The 20,462-nt window shown below is 40.8% G+C and overlaps 1 protein-coding gene across 1 annotated transcript; it reads right to left on the bottom strand.

Annotated features, from left to right (window-relative positions):
- Nucleotides 1-231: 231 nt before the first annotated feature.
- Nucleotides 232-14,122, bottom strand: PCDH12 (protocadherin 12). The gene is made up of 4 exons (XM_072630613.1): nucleotides 10,917-14,122; nucleotides 8,285-8,382; nucleotides 6,954-7,105; nucleotides 232-1,276 (listed from the first exon to the last, which is right to left on the bottom strand). Exons 1-4 carry the CDS (start codon nucleotides 13,782-13,784, stop codon nucleotides 834-836), a joined length of 3,561 nt encoding a protein of 1,186 aa, XP_072486714.1. The 5' UTR covers nucleotides 13,785-14,122; the 3' UTR covers nucleotides 232-833.
- Between the last annotated feature and the right edge of the window lie 6,340 nt (nucleotides 14,123-20,462).

Consider the following 20,462-nt stretch of genomic DNA (forward strand, 5'->3'; position numbering starts at 1 on the left):
GAGAACCAACAGGCTGAAGGCAGAAGGCATCTCTAGAGAAGGAATCTTTAGTGGCAGCTGATTGGAATGTTAGGCTCTGGGGAATGCATAGACAACATAGGCATGTGTACATAATAGTACACACCACTTGGGAGAAAGTCACAGGAGTCTCCCCCTTGACTTCCCAAAACCAACTTGGACCAAACTGACTAAAGATTTTTTGGAGGGGATGGGCAAAGTGAACACTTATTCTTTCTCTACTTTTTATGTTTGAAGGGAGGTGACAGTCAGAAATGTATGCTATCTTATCAGTAGGCCAATTAACACCAAATCCCCCAGGATTCAGGACCCTATATATGGGTGGCTCAGTTTGTATCAGATGAGGGGCAACTCAGGTAGTAGCTTCCATGAGAATGTCCACCATACTTGCTGGTGATATTTCTTAAACATTTCTACTTCTAGGGACTCTTCCTTTACCTTCTGTGTGTATTTTACCAGCAAACACTCAATCTGCTTCAGTCCAGCACTCGTTCTTCAGCCAAGTCATTCAGTAGGTTGAGCCCTTTAAAGAAGTCTGCTTTGGTTCACTTGCTAACACTGACGATCTTGGAGATGGGCCAGGTGTCTTCCTTGGAGCAGCTTTTGGATGGAGAATAAGCCAGAAGTTTTCTGTCTACCTCAGATTAGGTTCCTTCATGGTAAGGTTAGAGATTTCAGGACCTACCAATGGGACCCAGGATTCAGACTCATCACCTAAGCACCAAACCCAACAAGCCTTAAGGTGGACTGAACACACAATGCGCCAGTGCTCCCCTAGACTCTGGTAGGTGGCTTAGGTTCCCCCAGCTCTAAGTTCACAGGCCTCTGCTGCTATTGCTGCTGCCTGTCCTGCTCTTTGTTCCTTTCCTTCCACTTGTACCTATGGCTTCAGAGCCCAGGGCCCCACTTCCAGCAAGGTCTAATCCCAGAGTCTTGCCACAGGCTGAGAGACGCTGAAGCACTTCAGAAGCAGCCACAGGGGCATTGCTGTTTTGGGACAGCAGCATCTCAAACAGGGAGCTCATTTCTGAGAGGAAGGTGCTGGCCAGTTGGGTCCCCACAGAGTTCATCTCAGAACCAGCCGATTTACCAAACGTCTGGAATGTTCTTGGCTCCTCCGTGGCAGTGATTTCTCTACACTGGCTAGTGGCCAGGGAGTCTGGGGAGAAGACATTGTCTCTGTAGTTGGTGTTAAGAGGCAGGGACAGCCTCGCCATCCAAGCTGGATCTGGGACATTCAGCCGATCAAGGGCCAGACCTGTCAGTCAGAAAGAAACAACAACCTTGCTGTGAGACAACGAAGTACCAAGCAGGTCAAGGGAGGAGCTGGAGGTCAGGGAAAGGGTACTGAACAGTGCAAAGTAGGAAAGGGAAGTAACTGGAGAGGATGAGAGAAAGAAAGGAAGGAAAAGAGCCCAGATAGGTGAAATGTTTGGGGCAAGAAAAGTCAATGGAGAGCAGAGCTATGGGGAAGAAGCAAGTCAAGACAAGAGTGGTTAAGAATGTAAAACTAGGATTCAGTAAAACAATAAGGTGACTTTTGTGTTGGTTATGAGCTTTAGGTTTACTTATCTGTTCCCCCTTCCTGCCACCCTCTTCCACTCCTGTGCAGTCAGGTCTCCTACCTCCTTAAAAGAAACTTTTCTCTCCTTTGGATACTATAAGGTTACTTAGAACTGCTTCCATTATACAGACTGAAGCATGCTATTTTTTACTTTCTTTTACTCTTTTTCTTTTATTAGAGTCTTTTGGTAAAAAATTACTAATATGGAAATGTTGCACATAACTGCAGATGTATAACCTATATTTGATTGCTTACCATCTCAGGGAGAAAGGAGGGATAGAATTTGGAACTCAAAACTTAAAAAACAAGTTTTAAAAGATTGTTTTGATGTATAGTTAGGGAAAATATGTGTATGTATACACACATATACATATAAATGTGTGTGTATATATATATATATATATATATATCTGCCTTCATTAGCTTTGATTTGACTAATAATGTTCATTCAGCCTATGGCCACATTAGTCCTTCTCTACTTTGTGAAGGTTCTCTGTGTGATGGCAGACTAGGCCATCTTTTGCCTCAATTCTTACCTGGCCTTTAATTCCTGAATGGGCATTGCCCCAGACAAACTGAGATCTGGGAAAGACCTTAGCTTAAAAAGACCAAGGTCTCCCATTAAATCTGGGGCCACCATCAGCCTTACCATTGGATTCTAATGACACTGGAGGAGACAGTGAGGCTAATGACTCTGCACAGCTCTGCCTCACTTAAATCCAATTCAGTTGCAAGTCAAGACATCACCCTCCTGATGTCAATGGTCCTCTTTGAGAACCAAGGATGAAAAACAACAACAGTGAAGGTCCCTTCCTCTTCCCTGTGGACTTACTCTCTCTCACCCACATCATAGGAGCCTTGCTTCCATCTCTCCCCACTTGGCTGTCCCACACCCCTATTTTTTTCCCAGCCCAGCTGATTCTCTCCTTCTGAATTAAGACACTAGTATTTGGTTTAAAATCAATCAAAGACAAAAAATGAAACAGTCCCTATCCTCAAAGAATTTACAGTTATCAAGGGAAATAACATGTACCCATATAAATACATGGAAAACACACAGCAAGTAAATAGAAGGCAATTTCCTTGTGCAGAGGACCTAGCTGCTAGAGGAAACAGGAAAGGCCTCATGGAGGAAATGGCATTCGAACTAGAAGGTGGGGATTTCAAGAAATGAGAAGGGAGGGCCTTTTAGGCACAGAGATGGGTGATGGAGTGTCTAGAGTAGGCCAGGTTGGTTGGATGGCAAAGCATAGAAAGGAGAGTAAGGTACAATAGATCCTGAAAAGGTTGGATAGAGCCTGACAGTGAAGGACTCCAAATGCCTAACAGAAGAATTTTTATTTTATCTTACAGGCAATAGGGAGTTACTGGAGCTTTCCAAATAAGGGAGTGATGAGATTAGACCTTGGCTTTTAAGAATGGTACTTTAGGAGCTATGTGGAGAATAGATTGGAGAGGAGAGGGGCATGAGGTAAGGAGACCAACTAGGACAGGGGCGGGGAACCTTTGACCTCGAGGCCACATGTGACCCTCTAGGTCCTCAAGTGCAATTCAATCAAAAGGCTGCTCTTGAGGACCTAGAGGGCCACATGTGGCCTTGAGGCCACAGGTGCCCTATCTCTGACCTAGGAGATATTGATCATGTGCTTTTTAAGAGTTCCTTTACCTAGGTTCATAGATCACTTTTATCATTTCTAACCAAAGATAACTCTGATTTTGGGGTTTTGTTTAAGCATCTATTATTTCTTTGGTGGAATATCCCAGCAAGCACAGTTCTTCTGTTAAATTAGTAACTCTAATCCCAAACATGAGGATTTCATTATTTGCTTGAGGTTTTTGACCTTTGATTCATTCCTCTAAAGCAATTTCCTTAATAATTCTTCTATAAAGTAATCTAAGTAGTTTGATTGACACTGAATTAGTATGTTAACTGTCATTTTCATTATAGTGGCTCAACCTGTCCTTGAGCATTTAAGATTTCTCCAATTATTTAGACCTCTTTATTTCCATAAATCTGTTCTATAGGTTTTATAGGTGCATTCATATCATATAGGGATATTTTCTTGAAAATATGCAAAGGTGCTTCCTTGTTTGCTACTCTACCTCTCTGGCCTATAGTGCCTCAATTGCAGCCTAGACCCTGGGCCTAGAAGGGGAAGCACTTCCTAGAACTCTGAGGACAATTCAAAGACCTCCCTTTCATTACAGAAACTGGTGCCAAGTGGAAATGTGCTACATATGAGCAAGGAGCTTGCTCAGGGGGATGATAATTGAAAGAATATCCACTACCCTCCAAGGCAGAGTGGTACCATGGGAACAATACCAGATTTAGAGTCAGAGGGTATGTATTTGAAGCCTCGAACTACTACTTACTACCCATGTGACCCTGAACAAATTACTTCAACCCTCTGGGCTGCAGATTTCTTATCTGTAAAATAAGGTGATTGGACTAGATGACCTCTGACATTTCTTCCAACTCTATATCTACGATCCTAAGACTCTAGGTCCTCCATATAAACTGCCTCTTATGTACCAAGAATATTCCAATACCTGTCTTCTCTCCTTAGCAGAGAGAATGGCTATGGTAAATAGTTATGGTGGCAGAGGTAAGGGAAAGCTAGCTCCTTCCTAGACCATGATGAGTTATGAGACTGATTATTAATGATTGTGTTTCACATAGGGTTGGCACCCAACACGTGAAATGTTGCATGTGACTTCCTGAGCCATTGCCATGCTTGGAGGGGTCTTTGAGAACATAAGGGGCTATTCCTTCCCCCTTTCCCAGTTAGACTGGGGTGAACAAAAACCTTTCTTACAAAAACAGAGAAAGATAAGACAGCATGAAATTTAGAATGATAGTGTTCATATGAGAAAAGTGAAAATGTTATATTTGGAAAAATTCCATTCAAGCCTCAGTTGTTTAGCCCCCAGTTTCAGCATCTTCGCTGTTAATGGAGGTTCCAATAACTACTCCTCATCCTAGGTCTAGAAGACTTTCTGCCCAGGCCTAGAGCTGAGAGGTAGAATTGTCTCTATTATAGAAATACTTCCTGTACAGAGTATCACCACCACCCAGGCCTCCCTACAAATTTGTTAATGTCAAATACTTCTCTTCTGAGCTAAATACAGGTACTGTCTATCTACAGTTGATACTGGGCTTTACTAAAGAGAACTCAGGACTAAAATGATCTTTTTAGATTTGCATCCCCCTCTGTAGAGCTAAGCAACGTCTTTAGGGGCTGCTGGTTAACCATAAGTCTAATAGGAGAAAAGGAATAAAGAGAAAAATGAGGAGAGAGAAAAAAAGGAAAAAGATAGGATGAAGAATTATGTAGAGAGAGTCATCATCAGTTTTATTTTTAATCAGACAGTTATTTGGTACAGCATAAAAATAATTATAATCCCGGAGCTAAAAACATGGAATTTCACTAGAACTCAGATCCACTACTTTTTTGTTATTGTTGATTTGAAGACACTTCTGCATTGAAATCTAGGAGGTAGATGGGCAAATATCCCTTCCTGGTAAATTTCTGCCTTTTTGCTTCTCCTACCCACTCACCTTTAGCATCACTCACACTGATTGCAATGACTTCTAAAGTTAGCCACAAGGAATGGGTGCCCAGACCAGACAAAAGTAAGAAAAAAGAGTCAGAACAGTGAAAGACAAGAAAGAGCCAGAGAGGTGAGTGATATCATTAGACTTCAACTCAGCTTTCTGCAGAGAAGTTACTTTACACTGACCAGATGTTGTCCAAAATACACAAATTTTGCATGAAATTGCTGCTGTTCTCCACAAGACTTACTATTTTGCTGCTTATTATCATAATACCATAATTCTAGAACTGGAAAGGACCTTTGTGGTCATCTAGTCAGTTCAGCTCCCTCATTTTACAAATGAAGAAACTAAGGTCCAAGTGACTTGGTCAAGGTGCATTAATATTAAGTGGCAGAGCCACTGAAGCCACTAAGATAGATTCTCTGACTCAAGTACCAGGATTCCTTCTATTGTATCATGCTACAGTTTGCTAAAACCATTAATTTTTTAAAAAATTCAACTTAATAAACATTTATTAAGTGCCTACTATGTACTAGGCACTGTGCTAAGTACTAGGGATACAAAAAGTGGCAAAAGACAGTCCTTGCCATCATGAGAAGATAGGTGGCATCAGGCCTGAAGACCTGAGTTCAAATCTGACCTCAGATACTTACTGGCTGTGTGACCCCAAGTAAGCCACTTAACCCTATTTGCCTCAGTCTCCTTATCTGAAAGATGATCTGGAGAAAGAAATGGCAAACCACTCCATCATCTTTGCCAAGAAAATCCCAAATAGGGTCACAAAGGGTTGGACAAAACTGAAACGCGTGAAAAATGAGCCTTCATAGTGTTTACAAATCTAATGGGGGAGATGACATGCAAATAAATATATACAAATTAAGGTCTATACAAGATAAATAAAAAACAATTAACAGAGGGAAGGCACTGGAATTAAAAGGGGTTGAGGAAGGCTTCCTGTAGGAGGTGAAATTTAAAGGTAAAAAGCACCGAAAACATAAAATGAAATATTAAGGCAGCAAAAGCATTAAGCTTTTTAAAAGCATTAACTTCAGACTTTTGTGGTGAATAGGTCATGGCCAACCCTGAAATAGGGTCGCTAATCCCAGTGTGACCTTGGAATAAGAATACAAGTAGCAAAGGGCATTCTCCTTGAGACTATAAGCACCTTGAGGGAAAGGGCTATCTTTCTCCTGTTTTTATACCCCCATCATTCAGCACAGTGCTTGGCACATAGTAGGTGATTAATAATGATTGATTGATTCTCTGCCATCACTATAACCCGTTTTGATTCTCTCCTCTACCACCATGTCCTGACCACCCTGGAGGAAGAGAGATAAAGCTGAAAAAGACCTGGTCACTGACCTTCAGGATGTTTGAAATCTTATAGAAGAAAATGATAAACAAGTGCCTACCTAATAACAGCTGTACAGGTACATGGATCCCTTAAAGAATACAGCTGGTTAATGTTTCTCTCAGGGAAAAGAACAATTAGCAAATTCACAAATTATAGTTATTGTCAAGGCAAATTTGTGAATACTTATGAAAGGCAAAGAACAAATTAATCTATTCGCTAGTGCTTTTGGTTTCCAATCAAAGTATAACTTAATTTAAACTTGCTTAAATGAGTAATTACCTTGCTTGAAGTTTAAAAGGAAATACAACTAATGATTTTGCTAATTGTTCTTCCCAACTGTGACTACAATAGTCTTTCACTCAATAAATATTTGTTGAATTTGAGTTCTGAAAAAAGAAGATCCTGAAGGGATAGAATTAATCAGAGTCAATTGAAGTTATTGATCAAAAGAAGCCCTTTACCTGTTTGTGGATCAAACAAGCTCTCTAATTCTTCCTCCAAGAGTTGTTTCATCGAGAGGTCCAGCTCATTGTCCAAATTCCCATCATCTGCTTCATGTTCTCCATGGTCACCCTCTCTGGCACTTTGCCAATCTGTCTCCAATCCTGCATTTCTGTAAAGGAAACCAAATCATCTCAGGAAGCCACAGACTTCCTAGAGTTTTCTCTCTCTTTTTCTCATTGTAGAATTCAATTTGACAAATATTTAAATGCCTACTATCTATGCAAGGCTCCCTTTTGGTTCCTTCTCCAGTACATTTTGTTCATGGTTTCAGAACCTGCTCTAGGCCAGAAGTGTACATTCAAAATAGCTACAACTTAGGTTTCTCACTTAGAAAGTATATCCAAGTATAAGAAAGTATATCTTGATGTACTGCTGTCTACCCCATTTTACTCTTTAGAAATTCTGTGCATTCTTCAAGGTCCAATTCAATGTTGCCTCCTCTAAGAAGCCCTTCCTGATACCTCTAGTGTATTCATATAGTACTTTGCTTGTACCCCTCTTATGGCACTTATCATATTCTACCTTGTATCATGTTCATCTGTACTCATGTCTCTTTCTATCGGGCAGCTATAATATCTTGTCTATCTCTGCATATTCCATCTCTGCCTGCCACAAGATCTTGCCTATATCAGACACTCAATAAGTACTTTTTGAATTGAATTGAATTGAATTTCCACTCCTTCCTCTCAATCACATTTAGTCTCCAAGTGAAACCTGAGAAACATCATCTCCTAGGGCTGTTTTCATGTGGAATATTTGATGCCCAGGAGCAGGGCCACTTTCAGAGGAGGCTAAATCTAGCTCACTAATGAGTTGTGAGTCCTCAAAAATAGTGAATCCCACTCAAGGGGACAAACACCCACACTTAACACAAACTATTATTTCTACCCTTTAAGTTAGGCTTAGGTGACAAAACAAGAGGGGAATAAATTTATTAATACAAAACAAAACATATCCTGTGTGCAAAAGAAGCCCAGACACCTCTGTAATCAGCAGACAAATTGGAGCATCAGAAATGAAATCATTTCCTTCACAGCTCTAGGACCTAAATATAGTGGCAAAAGCACAGCCCAGCCTGGGACCGAAGGATGGCAGGGGGTGGGGGACCAAGCCTAGAATTCTGACCCAGAATAGTAAAGACTGAAGATCAAGGAACTTTGGAAATCACTGACCTGAGAAAAATGAGGCCAAAAGGGGCTGGGATTGAGAGGATGGCCAGGGAAAGAGACAGACCCAAGGTTTTTGAAGACACTTCTTTGAGTAGAGCTGAAGGTTACGTGTTGCTTACCTGACACTACCGGTCTTGGCTGAGTATTTGTTTCCTCTGTGGTTTGGTTTGGGTTGAAATTGGCCCTGGTGCAGCAAGGACAGCAGCTGGGATATTTGCTGTAAGACAGGAAAAATCTGTTGACTCTACACAATTCCTACCAAGCACACTTCCTTGCCGGATGTTTCCTTCAATACTGTGCTTTCTTTTTATAGTGTTTCCTCTGGCTTCAGATGTTTGTGTGATTAGGACAGGGGGACAATGCAGAAGTGACAGAGACCTAGGCAAGCAGATTCCCCAAGCTCCCTTATTTTACCCAGGAAAGCTATAAGGTAATGGAGAGGGGAGCTTAGAAAATATGTTATCTTGCCCTTTCTTTGTCCATCTTTCTCCTACACACACACACACACACACACACACACACACACACACACACACACACACACACACACACACACACACACACACAAACACACACCCCTGCAAGGTGACCAGAAGTAATGGTCCTTACCAATTAGGGAGATGAAAGTGGGATGTATGATGGAGGAGGAAAGACATTTCTTGAAAAAAAACATTAAAAAAAATCTCACTCAGGCACTAGTAAATTGCCACACAAGATTTCTTTGCAAATGTTGTTTAGTTAATTGCTGTCTTCAGAACAGATGAGGGAGTTCAGATAGGCCAAGTGCCATGCACATATGTACTTACATAACAAAATAATAAAGCAAGAGTAAGGTACAAAAAAAGGGGAAGGGAAAGAAAGCAAGCCTAATATTATATTAGTAAAAAATGAGTTGTGTGTCTGTTTTCACCAACATTTAAGCTTCTACCTGATCAAAAGAGACATAATGCTCTGGTGCTGAGGGAAGGAGAGCAGACTGGGACCCAGGATACCTGGGTTGCCCCCTCATCTCTGTCATCCCTTTGTTGTATGATGTTAGGCAAGGGATTTAACCTCCCTTAGCTTTTGGGTTGGACTCTTCGTCTGTAAAACAGGGCTCATGATACTTGCTTTATCTCCCTCACAGGGATGAAGATTAATGAGCTATATTTTTTATAACTGCTATATAAATACAAAAAGTTTTTCTTATTTTTGTTACCAGGATCAGTGCTTCAGCCTTAAGGGAGGTTCTCCAGGATGACGGGTTGTCTTTCCTCTGAACTCAGCTCATTGGGCCCAACGGAAGAGAGGTCTGAGAATTCCCAATGTCAAATGTGATTTGGAAGTCAGACCCTTGAAAGGGGAAAAGAGAAGCCTCTAGGCTAGGATTTGACTGTGACTGTGAGGTTTTTAAAGAAGTAAGGGTCAGTAGGTCATTCTCCCATTTCCTGGAGCACACCCGACCCCAGCCCCAAAGAGCCAGGTCCATTCATCTGCTGCAGCTGGAGAAAAAGCTATCTATTCTAAAAGTGCTATCTGCAGCAAGCCATTTCCTCCTTGTCTTATCTGCTTGTATGACAGATAAGAAAACAGCAAGATGACAAGCCACTTAACACAGGAAAATGTCTCTTTAATGCATTCTCCCTTCTTTCCAGCCTCCTCATTAAGTAACAACCCCCAGACAAAGTCTGCCCTTGTCTTTGAGGGGCTTGGAGGGCCATTTTGATGTCTGGGGCCCATGTTAAAACTACCCAAAAGGGAGACTGGCTATTTGCCTGGTAGTCTGTGAGTCTGTATTTTTGGCAAGTTCTTGGGAGAAGGTTGAGGAATTAGCCCTGTCCTTGGAGGGCAGGAAATTTGCCTGGTCTACTTGGCACCACAGGAATATATCAGATCTATTTTGTGAATGTAATGTGGTGTAGAGGAAAGAGCCTTGGATTAGGAAATCCTAGATTTGCTATTACTAGCTGAATGACCTTGGGTGACTCTCTTTTCCCCCGAGCATCAATCTCCCTGACTGTTAAATGAAGACAAGTTTACTCGCCCCAATTACTTCACAAGAGAGTTGTGAGGATCCAATGAAATCTGAAGGGATTTGGGAACCATATCCAGTACAGATAAAGCACCATGAACGTGGTTTAGTATTGTAGATTTACAGAGCATCTAGTCTAATCCTTTCACTTTATAAATGAGGAAACTGAGACCCAGAAAGATCAAGTCAAGGAGCAGAGGCAAGAATAGAAGCCACATCCTTTGTCTCCAAATCCACCAGTCTATCCATGAGTCTCACCAGCTGATTTCTCTTTTCCTGGACTTAATAGATTAGATTGCTTTCCTTTTTCCTACCTCCTCCCTGCCCTCATCAAAAAACAAAACAACAAAACAAAAACAAGCCTTCAGTTTCAAGTTCAAATTATTCATCTTTGTTTAGTTTCTTTTTTAATTTTGTCATTGGTTGGAAATAACTACAATTTAAACATAGAGAAATGACAAATTTAACAGCCCAATTTCAGTGCTCTAGTGTTTAAAGTGTAGCCTTATCCATATTGGGTAGAGCCACACATCCAGTGAGCCTGTACTATTTGACTTGGATAGCAGTTTTACTTAATGGAATTCTCATTTTCAGTCATTTTCTGTCTGCTACATATTATATAACAACAAAGAGTCAAGTCAAATATAAAATATCACTACATCTGAGACAGAATCCACAGCCATACTCTTTTTCATGGATTGTTTGTTTTTCCTCTAAGAGGATGCTTGTATTAACAATACCTGAACTGGGGGGGAGTCAATGGTGAGCTCTTCCATGGGGTTTCGTTCTGTGAAGGCAGCCACAGACAGTCGGACCAGGCTTCGCAGGATCTGATGGGGGTGGTGTTCTTTGTCTGGGTCAGCTTTGGCATTCAGATTTCGCTGCCTCCTAAGAGTTGCAGTAGAGGCTGGAAGGGCTGGCACTGGTGGATTGTTCCCTTGCTCTTGGGATGGTTTCATTTGGGGGATCCCTACATTCTTTGAGGCCTTGGGGTGAGGTTGGCATGTTGTTGGCTGTGGGTCTGGAAGGTTCAGATTTTCTCGAGAGGCATTTCTCTGCCTGGGATGGTGGAAAAGGAGATTGTAGGTATCTTGTAATACCTCTCTATCCTCAGGGGAAGTTCCCTGGTTCCTTTGGTTCCTAAGTGTCCTGTACAATGTTGGGGTTAAATATGGAGCCTGCAGTGGAGAGTCCCAATCTGTTTCTGGGACATTTTCTTTTCCAGCATCCTTATGGGGCAGCCCGGCCTCACTAAGCTCTTCTGCCTGGCCCCTGAGCACTGGCACTAGGTGAATATCAGTTTTCTGGATTTGTTTCTGGGGTCTCTTGGGCTGGTGTCGGTAGGTTGATTCTGCTTCTCTGCAGTTATAAGCTCTGTTATCTTTACGGTCAGTTCTACAGATGGACACAATCAGAACAAAAATCAACAGGAAGATGGCCAACAACACAGCCAAGCAAATCACTGTCAGTGCTGAGACACTCAAGGGACTAGATTCTTGTGCCAGGTTCTTCAGGTGATCAAGGCTATTGGTGAAAGTGACTTTCACCAGAGCTCTGGTCTCCAAGGGAGGACTTCCTTGATCAGTGACAACAACCATCAGTTCCCATTCACTGCCAATGAGGCTGCTGGCATTGGTGGCATTGATGTATAGCTGCCCCATGTGAGGGTCAAGGAAGAAGAGGTGAGCATCATTTCCACTCTGAATAGCATAGAGAGGATTTCCGTTGTCCCCAGAATCTGCATCAATGGCTACAATGGTCACTAAGAGAAACAGCTGTGACCTAGAGGCCACTGAAGAAGACACGCCAGAGCTGGATGCTCTAAAGGGATCAGGGGTCTCTGAAGCAACCATAAGGTGACCAGTGGAAGAGTTCACAAACACAGAAATAGAGGCTGCCCCACCATTAAGGACAGGCTGTACCACTATGGGAGGATTGTCATTGGTATCAAGGAGGCTGACCCTCACAGAGGCACTAGAAACAAGCTGAGGTTGACCTTTATCTTCTGCTATTACCAGAAATTGAAAACTTGTCATCTGTTCATAGTCCAGTGTAGTAGATGCTGAGATCTCCCCAGTGTCAGAGTCAATAGCTACCAGATGGGAAAAAGGAGATTCCTGGATACGGTAAGTGACTTTTCCATTGAGGTCCAAGTCAGCATCATGAGCCTTAACAGTGATGAGATGGGAGGAAGGTAAATTATTCTCCCAAATGGAGATGTTGTACTTGCTCAACTCAAACATGGGTGCATTGTCATTGATGTCACTGATCTGAATAGTGATCTGTTTCTCGACTGATAAGGGCTGCTGCCCCTGGTCTTGGGCTAACAACGTCAAGTTATATTCAGGCCACCTTTCCCTATCCAGAATGGCATTGGTCAGGAGCATATAAGTGTTACCATTTGTTCTTTTTAGTTGAAAATGTCCCTGTCCTTGGCTGAGGGAGCAGTGAACTAGGCCATTGTCCCCAGAATCCAGGTCACTTGCTCTCACCAGGGCAATGAAGCTATCCCTGGGAAGAGCTTCAGATATCACAGATGGCTGAGAGGCCCATGTAATATGTATGCTTGGGGAGTTGTCATTGACATCTAGAATCTTGATGAGGACTTTGCAGTGAGCTGGAATAGGGTTGGGACCCAAGTCCCTGGCCTGTACATCTATCTCATAAGCAGGGGTTTTTTCATAGTCCAGGGGCTGACTCAGAATAATCTGACCTGTCTTGGCATCAATACTAAAGGTGTCTTGCACATCTGGTGGCACATGCTTACTGAGGGAAAACTCAACTTCCCCATTTGGTCCTTCATCAGGGTCAGTAGCTGTGAGATTTATGAGAAGGGTCCCAGGGACAGTATCTTCCCCAATTTCTAAAGCTAAGGAGCTCTCTGCAAACATAGGACTGTTGTCATTGGAATCCAAAACACTGACCTTAACTAAGCTAGTGCCCGACTTGGGGGGATCCCCATTGTCAAAGGCTGTTAATACCAAGTCAAAGGATGCATGCAGTTCCCGGTCCAGCTCCTTAACCACCACAAGCTCTGCATGTTTGCTTTCATCAGGCCCCAGGATCACCTCCAGAGCAAAGTGCTCACTGGGAGAAAGTGAATAGGAGTACAAAGTATTAGGGCCAGTGTCAAGATCCCACGCTCGGTCCAAGGGAATCCTGGTTCGAAGAGAGGCACTTTCAGAGATCTCTAGCTCCTGCTCTGCTTTGGGGAAGCGGGGCTGGTGATCATTGATGTCCAGTACCTGGATCTCCACATGGATCAAAGCTAAGCCCGCTGTGGCCAGCACATCAAAGGATATCAGACAAGGATCTTTCTGTTTGCAAAGCTGCTCTCTGTCGAGCCTCCTCCCAGTGCTGAGTAAACCATCTTTAGAACCAACATGAATGGGAAGCACCTGAAGTGACTGCAGAATCTGGAAAGCCCCTTCTTGCCTGCTTCTCTCCTCCCAGCCCAGTTCTTTAGACAGTTTTCCTATTACTGTTCCATATGGCACTTCTTCTGAAACTTGGTATTTTACAGTGAGAGTGGCTATCTCCTGACTATCTGCTGAAAGAAAAAAGAACCAGCACAAACCAGAGAACTGAAGCCATAAAAAGAATGCCATGCTTACCACCCTATCAGATGGGTTTTGGAAGGGGATAAAGTCCCTTAGGGGCTGGAAAAGTCCTCAGATGTTTCCTGGGGGCAGTGTTTGGCCTTGTCTTCTTGCCACCAAGCTTGCTGGCGTGATCAGGTCCCATATTCAGATGCTGAAAAAAATAGCAAGATTCCTAGGCAAGTCCATCTTCATTTGAAGAGAGCAGTGAACCCCAAGTTTAGAGGGAATCAAAGAAGGCTTCACTCTTGCACCAGTCCTGACACTTGTGCAAAGGATAGAGAAAGTCCAGCTTAAAACGGAACTTTACCATGTGAAATGAGATGTAGGGGATTCAGACTCCAAATAGTTGCGAGAGCAAGGAAACAGAGAGGCTGCTTTTTCCTATGGAAACCCCACCTACAGGAAAGGGAGGCCTGTGAGTTGAAATGTCAGTTAGAGAAATAGCATTTCCCATGAAAGCTGAGTATGAAAAAGAATCCAGCTCTGGCTCAGGAGATCCTCTGCTGGGAAGGTGCTGTCCAATAACTGCTCTGCTACTGCCAGAAATCAATCCCTTTCCCTAGAGGGAAGGGCTACATGGAGCTACCTTTTCCTAGTCCCCAACTGTTCCCATCTGCATGCCATGCATGCCCCACAGTGTAGGCACAAGCTGCCACTCCTGCCCTTCCCACAGACCCACTCCCTCACCTTTCCCCGCTGTGGCTTACTGAACCCTTGCTTTAGAAGACCCACTCTGTCCTGGCACTAATGACCATGCTCTTTATTTAACTTCTTTCTTCCTTTATTACCCTTCCCCCAGCTCCTAATCACATAGTTTCATTGTTCTTCTTGTCCTGTTTTGATTCTTGCTGGGGGGATTCCCCATCTTCCACTTCACCATCTTTTCTCATGCTATTTTTAATCTATCCTCTTTCTCCCTCTCTTCCTTCCTCAATTTCTTCTGTCTCCTTAATCCTATTTATGACCAACTCTTCCATTGACCTCTAGTTTCCCACTACCACCAACTCCCACAAATATTTTCATTGACTTTTGTGTAAGTACACCCACCCTTCACCTTCCTCCCACCCTTGAGGGAAAGGAAGGAAGGGAGTAAACATTTATATGTCACCAAGTACCAAGTACTGTGCTAAAATCTGAGAGGGTAGGTATTATTATTACCCCCATTTTTACAGTAGAGAAAACTGAAGTTAAATAACTTGCCCAGGGTCACACAGCCAATTAATATCTGAGGCTTGATTTGAACTCAGGCTCCTGACTTCAGGCCTTGAAGGTTATCCACTGTACCACTTTCCTCAAAGCAAGTGAGAAGGTTGTATTGAGGAGCAGGTTGGGTGGAGAGTAAGAAGCATGCATAACTTTGCATTGTTCCTTTGGGATCAGGTTATTTTTCATGACTTTCCTCCTCAATCTGGGGTTTCAAGTGTCATAGGGGTTGATTGATATGGCAATAATCCCTCTTTAAATTTCCTGGATTCCATGGATCACATACATGGTAAAGATGGCTTTGCTCCTTTTCCTTTTGTTTTGCTTTCTTGCCTAGGGTAAACCCATTTTTCATTTCTTTTTCCTGTCCAAGAAAGTGCAAATGCCTATTGTTACCTCGCTATCCATTTTTGGCACAATGATTATATGTCTTGGATTTTCTAAAAAAGTCCTGATTCCAAGAAAAGGAAATATACATTTATGAGGTTTTTCAAAAGGAAGATCTTATGTCATACCATGTGTTCCAATTCTTGGTTTCAGCTATATGAATCACTTTCATTGTAAGAAACAAGAAAAGGCTGCCTGCTATGTACTCTTGCATCCGCGAAGGAGCTAGAGAGCAAATAGGGCTGAGTTTTCACTGCCATCTGCTGACCACAGGCTTTTATAACACTCCCACAATGTTGCCCAATTGCCATCTGGTGGTCAGAGACTTAGAAAGAGGATTTGGGATGAAGTTGATTTCCAGAAATGTTTTCGGTAAAGCCAGAATTGTTTTAATAAGAAAAAAGCCTTCCCAGAGAACTGCTTTGAAGGAAATAGTACTCATTTGTATATAGATGTTCCAGTATCCATATTTCTTAATCAGCTTAATTACTTTATAATCGTATGCTTTTATGTGAGCAGTATCACCACATATTTATTATCTAGAGATATTATTACTGTTGCTGGTGTAAGTGAGAAAAACATATCTCACTTCTTTACAAGTTTTCCTCAGATAATGAATAAGATACTAAACCTCAAACACAAGATGGTTATATACCCTTTTCTCTAATTTTAACTTTTTAAATTGTAGAACAAATAAGCATATTTCTACCCAAACTTTTTACATCTCTCATTAAATGTTATTTGATACATATATGTATTGTTGTTGTTTTATGTATTCCTGTGCTTTGTATTTTTGCTAGGTCTTCTGTTTATGGAATGTAGTGGAGCATTTGGATATATGTGCGGTTAATTTCATTTGTCAAAATGAGAGGGAAAATTTTAATAGCTTGAATTTGCTTAACATATAATAATAGGCCAGTCAGGCAGGCAACAAGCATTTATTAAGCACCTATTATGTGCCAGGTGCCATGTTAAGTGTTTGGGACTCAGAGAAAGTGTTTGGGATTCACTGTCTAATGGGAGAGGCAACATGGAAACAACTGCAGACAATTCTCAAGTTTCTTGGGGATAACGGTCCTAGAAAACCACGGAAAAGAAAAAAATCTAATGTTAATACATTGAACTTATGAGAAATAGGGGCTTAGGTTCCTAGAACCACCAAAAACTGTAATCTTTTCCAAAAATTGCTAAAAATACACTATTCTGCATACAGTTCTTTATAACAAACATTCATTCTGAAATATGCACTTTTCCTCACACAGTAACCATGAAATGACCCATAAGATACAATACACAGAACAAAATTAGTATCATTGAAAACTTTTGTTCTAGTTGCTAGTAGTTCTCTAGAATTCTACGATCTTTCATGCTAACATCTCAATTTTTAAAAATTTCCAAAAAAACATTGATTTCACACAATATATACTTTTAATAATACATGAAATTTATAGTACCACAAATAGCATTAAATTTCATCTGATATTGTTCAGTCACATTCAACTCTTTGTGACCCTATTTGGGGTTTTCTTGACAATGATACTGGAGTGGTTTCCTATTCCTTCTCCAGCTCATTTTACAGATGAGGAAACTGAGGCAAACAGAGTTTAAGTGACTTGCCCAAGGTCACACAGCTAGTAAGTATCTGAAGCTGAATCTGAACTCAGGAAGATGAATCTTCCTGACTCCAAGCCTGGTGATTTATCTACTTAGTGCACCACCTAGCTGCCTTCACTATAAATACTATACAGCAAGCAATATTCTTAAAACTGAAACATTTTTTAACCTGAATCTTATCTTCCACTGTGTCAGATGGAAGTGTGAGGGAATTGTGCTCTATGCTATTACTGCTGTAAACCTCTATGCCTTGGCCACTCTCTGAAAACCAAGGAAGAGGTTGCTAGGACTTTAGCCACTGCTATGAGTAGAGGTTGAGACTGGTAAGGTCTGGAAATCACCTCCAAAATTCTGTCCTTCACCCCCATCATGAAGGACCCACCAGCTTGAAAAAATGTCAACTATATCTGTTTCATGCTCTGTTTGAGATCCTTAAGGGTGTCAGAGTATGTGCACAGTTGCCACTGGGAAAGTAAAAGTGTGGTTACTAAAAACATCACAGAAATGCTTGAAGTCAGGAAAGTTAGACCTAGGATTGACTGTATGTACAAACAAGTTACATACAGGACAATCAGGAGAAAATCAACAGAAGAAAGGCACTAAATTGAGGGTCAAACGTGGGATTTTAGCTGAGACTTGAAGGAAGCTGGGAGGCAGAGATGAGGAGAGAGAGAATTCCAGGCATGAGGACCAGTCAGTGAAAATGCCTGGAGTCAGGAAATGGGGTATCATATGCAAGGAATAGCAAGGAGACCAGTGTCACTGAATCAATGAGTATGTAGAGGGGAGACTGGGAAGGTAGGAAGGAACCAAGCTGTAAATTCCAATCAATTGTAAATCAATTCCAAACAGAACATTTTATATTTAATCTTTGAAGTGATGGGAAGCTTATTATTGAATAAGGGTGTGACACAGTCAGCCCTGGGCTTAGGGAAATCAAATTGACAGCTGAGTGGAGGAGATGGATTGAACTACAGAGAGAAACTGTCCAGCAGGCTATTGCAACAGTCCTTGTGTGAGGGGATGAGAGCCTCTACCAGGGCAGTATCAGTGTCAAGGGAAAGGGGAGTATACAAGGGAGTTGAAAGGCAGAAGTGACAGGCTTTGCCAATAGATTGGTTATAGGGAGCAAGAGTGAGAAGCCTAGGATGACAGCTGGGTTGTGATGCTGGGTGACTGAAAGGATGATGGTGCCTCAACAAAAATAGAAAAGTTAGGAAGAAAGAAGGGGAGGTCTTAGGGGACGGAGGGATGAGTTCAGTTTTAGAAGACATCTATTGGAATTCAGTTTAAGATGTCCATTAGACAGTTGGAAATGCAAGCCTGGAGGTCAGGAGAGAGGTCAGGGCTGGATGATTAGATCTTTAATTTTTACTTCTGTATAATCTCAAAATAGGTTCCTCTTATAAGCTTATTTTAAAGTGTTATTGCAAGTAAATTTCTTTTTACAAAGTAAATTTGAAAAATATATCAGGAAACACAAAGATAAAACATGCATGAATATTCAAGGGTTGACTCTGTTGATTAACCTTGTTATATATTCATCATCTTCAGGTGCCTTTATCATTGCATTGTTTTTAATTTGAAAGATCCATCCATGAAATCCCTCCATCACATTAGGGGGCTTTTCAGGTTTGAGTTTTTTGTTTTGTTGTGTTTTACTTATTCTTTCTCATTCAGCATCTTCTTACCTGCCTGTTGGATTAACTTTTTTTATGAGAGGAGGGAGAGTTTAAAGTTTAACTCCTACCAAGCCCTGTCCCTTGGGACAAAGAGTAACTTGGACCCTTAGAAGGGAAACAATATTGAGAAATACTTTAATCCTGCACTTGGGGTAGCAGGGTGGAGAGAGACTCAGGACATTCAAGAAACATTTCCTCTTCATCACAGGGAGGGTTCCTTGTATCACACTTATGCCCTTGTATCACACTTGTCTCCACCTTGATTTCACTTACATTCTAGAATGTGCCCAAATGTCCTAGAATGTTTCATCTGGTATCTATCTATCTATCTATCTATCTATCTATCTATCTATCTATCTATCTATCTATCTATCTATCTATCTGTCTGTCTATCTATCTATCATCTATCTATCCATATATATCAACATAATCCCTTGAGGCTTTTATTATATTGCAACATTCCTTTGACTTTTTCATCAAATTCATAGTTAAAAAATTATAATTGCATGGTTTTGAGGAAACACTTTGTAAACCTCAAAGCACTATAAAAATGTAAGTTGTTATCATTGTTATATCCTCCATTACTGAAATCCTACCTACTCTGGTGCTTTGTCATAGCATAGAGATAACCCTGAGTTCTTAGATGCCATGTCAACAATATGGCCTCTACTGTGGGTGTAACAGGAGACTGTATTGTCTATTATTCAAGGACCAGCCTAGATAAATTTGGAGGCTCATCAGTGGGTTGGCTACCCCAGGTAAGGAAGACCATCTACTATGGTCTAGTAGAAAGATTACCTTCTGTGTTGACTGACTACTCTGATGACCCCACAGATCTTTGAAGCAATACATGTGTCTATAAGTACATATATATGTATATATATATATACATACACATACATATACATACACACCTATATATAATATATAATACAATACACACCTATAAATAATCATTAATAATGGAACAATTAAAATAAGAGAAAAGACATAGTTGTTTTTACTAGTTATATATATATATATATACATACACATACATATACATACACACCTATATATAATATATAATACAATATATACAATACACACCTATAAATAATCATTAATAATGGAACAATTAAAATAAGAGAAAAGACATAGTTGTTTTTACTAGTTATATATATATATATACATACACATACATATACATACATACCTATATATAATATATAATACAATATATACAATACACACCTATAAATAATCATTAATAATGGAACAATTAAAATAAGAGAAAAGACATAGTTGTTTTTACTAGTTATATATATATATATACATACACATACATATACATACATACCTATATATAATATATAATACAATATATACAATACACACCTATAAATAATCATTAATAATGGAACAATTAAAATAAGAGAAAAGACATAGTTGTTTTTACTAGTTATATATATATATATATATATATATATATATATATATATATATATATATATAGGTGTGTATGTATATGTACCTGAAGTTTAGATTATATTGCAATGTTTTTATCTTTGTCCAGATTACATTAATAATTGATTACAACATTCCTAAAACCAGTTTGGAACTGCCCAGTTGGACTGATCTTGATATGACTTTGATATGCTACAATAACCACTTGGATTTGGGGGTGGGGGAAGGTCTAGTGTCTCTTGAAGAGATTGCCTCTACTCTAGATATGCTTCCTCCCTCTTCAGGGCATGCCTGAATTTCTTGCCTTTTTCTGGAAACATAAATGCCTCATACTTATACAATAGGTACTTTC

This window comes from Notamacropus eugenii, chromosome 1, assembly GCF_028372415.1.
Source record: "Notamacropus eugenii isolate mMacEug1 chromosome 1, mMacEug1.pri_v2, whole genome shotgun sequence".
In the NCBI taxonomy this organism is placed as follows: Eukaryota; Metazoa; Chordata; class Mammalia; order Diprotodontia; family Macropodidae; genus Notamacropus; species Notamacropus eugenii.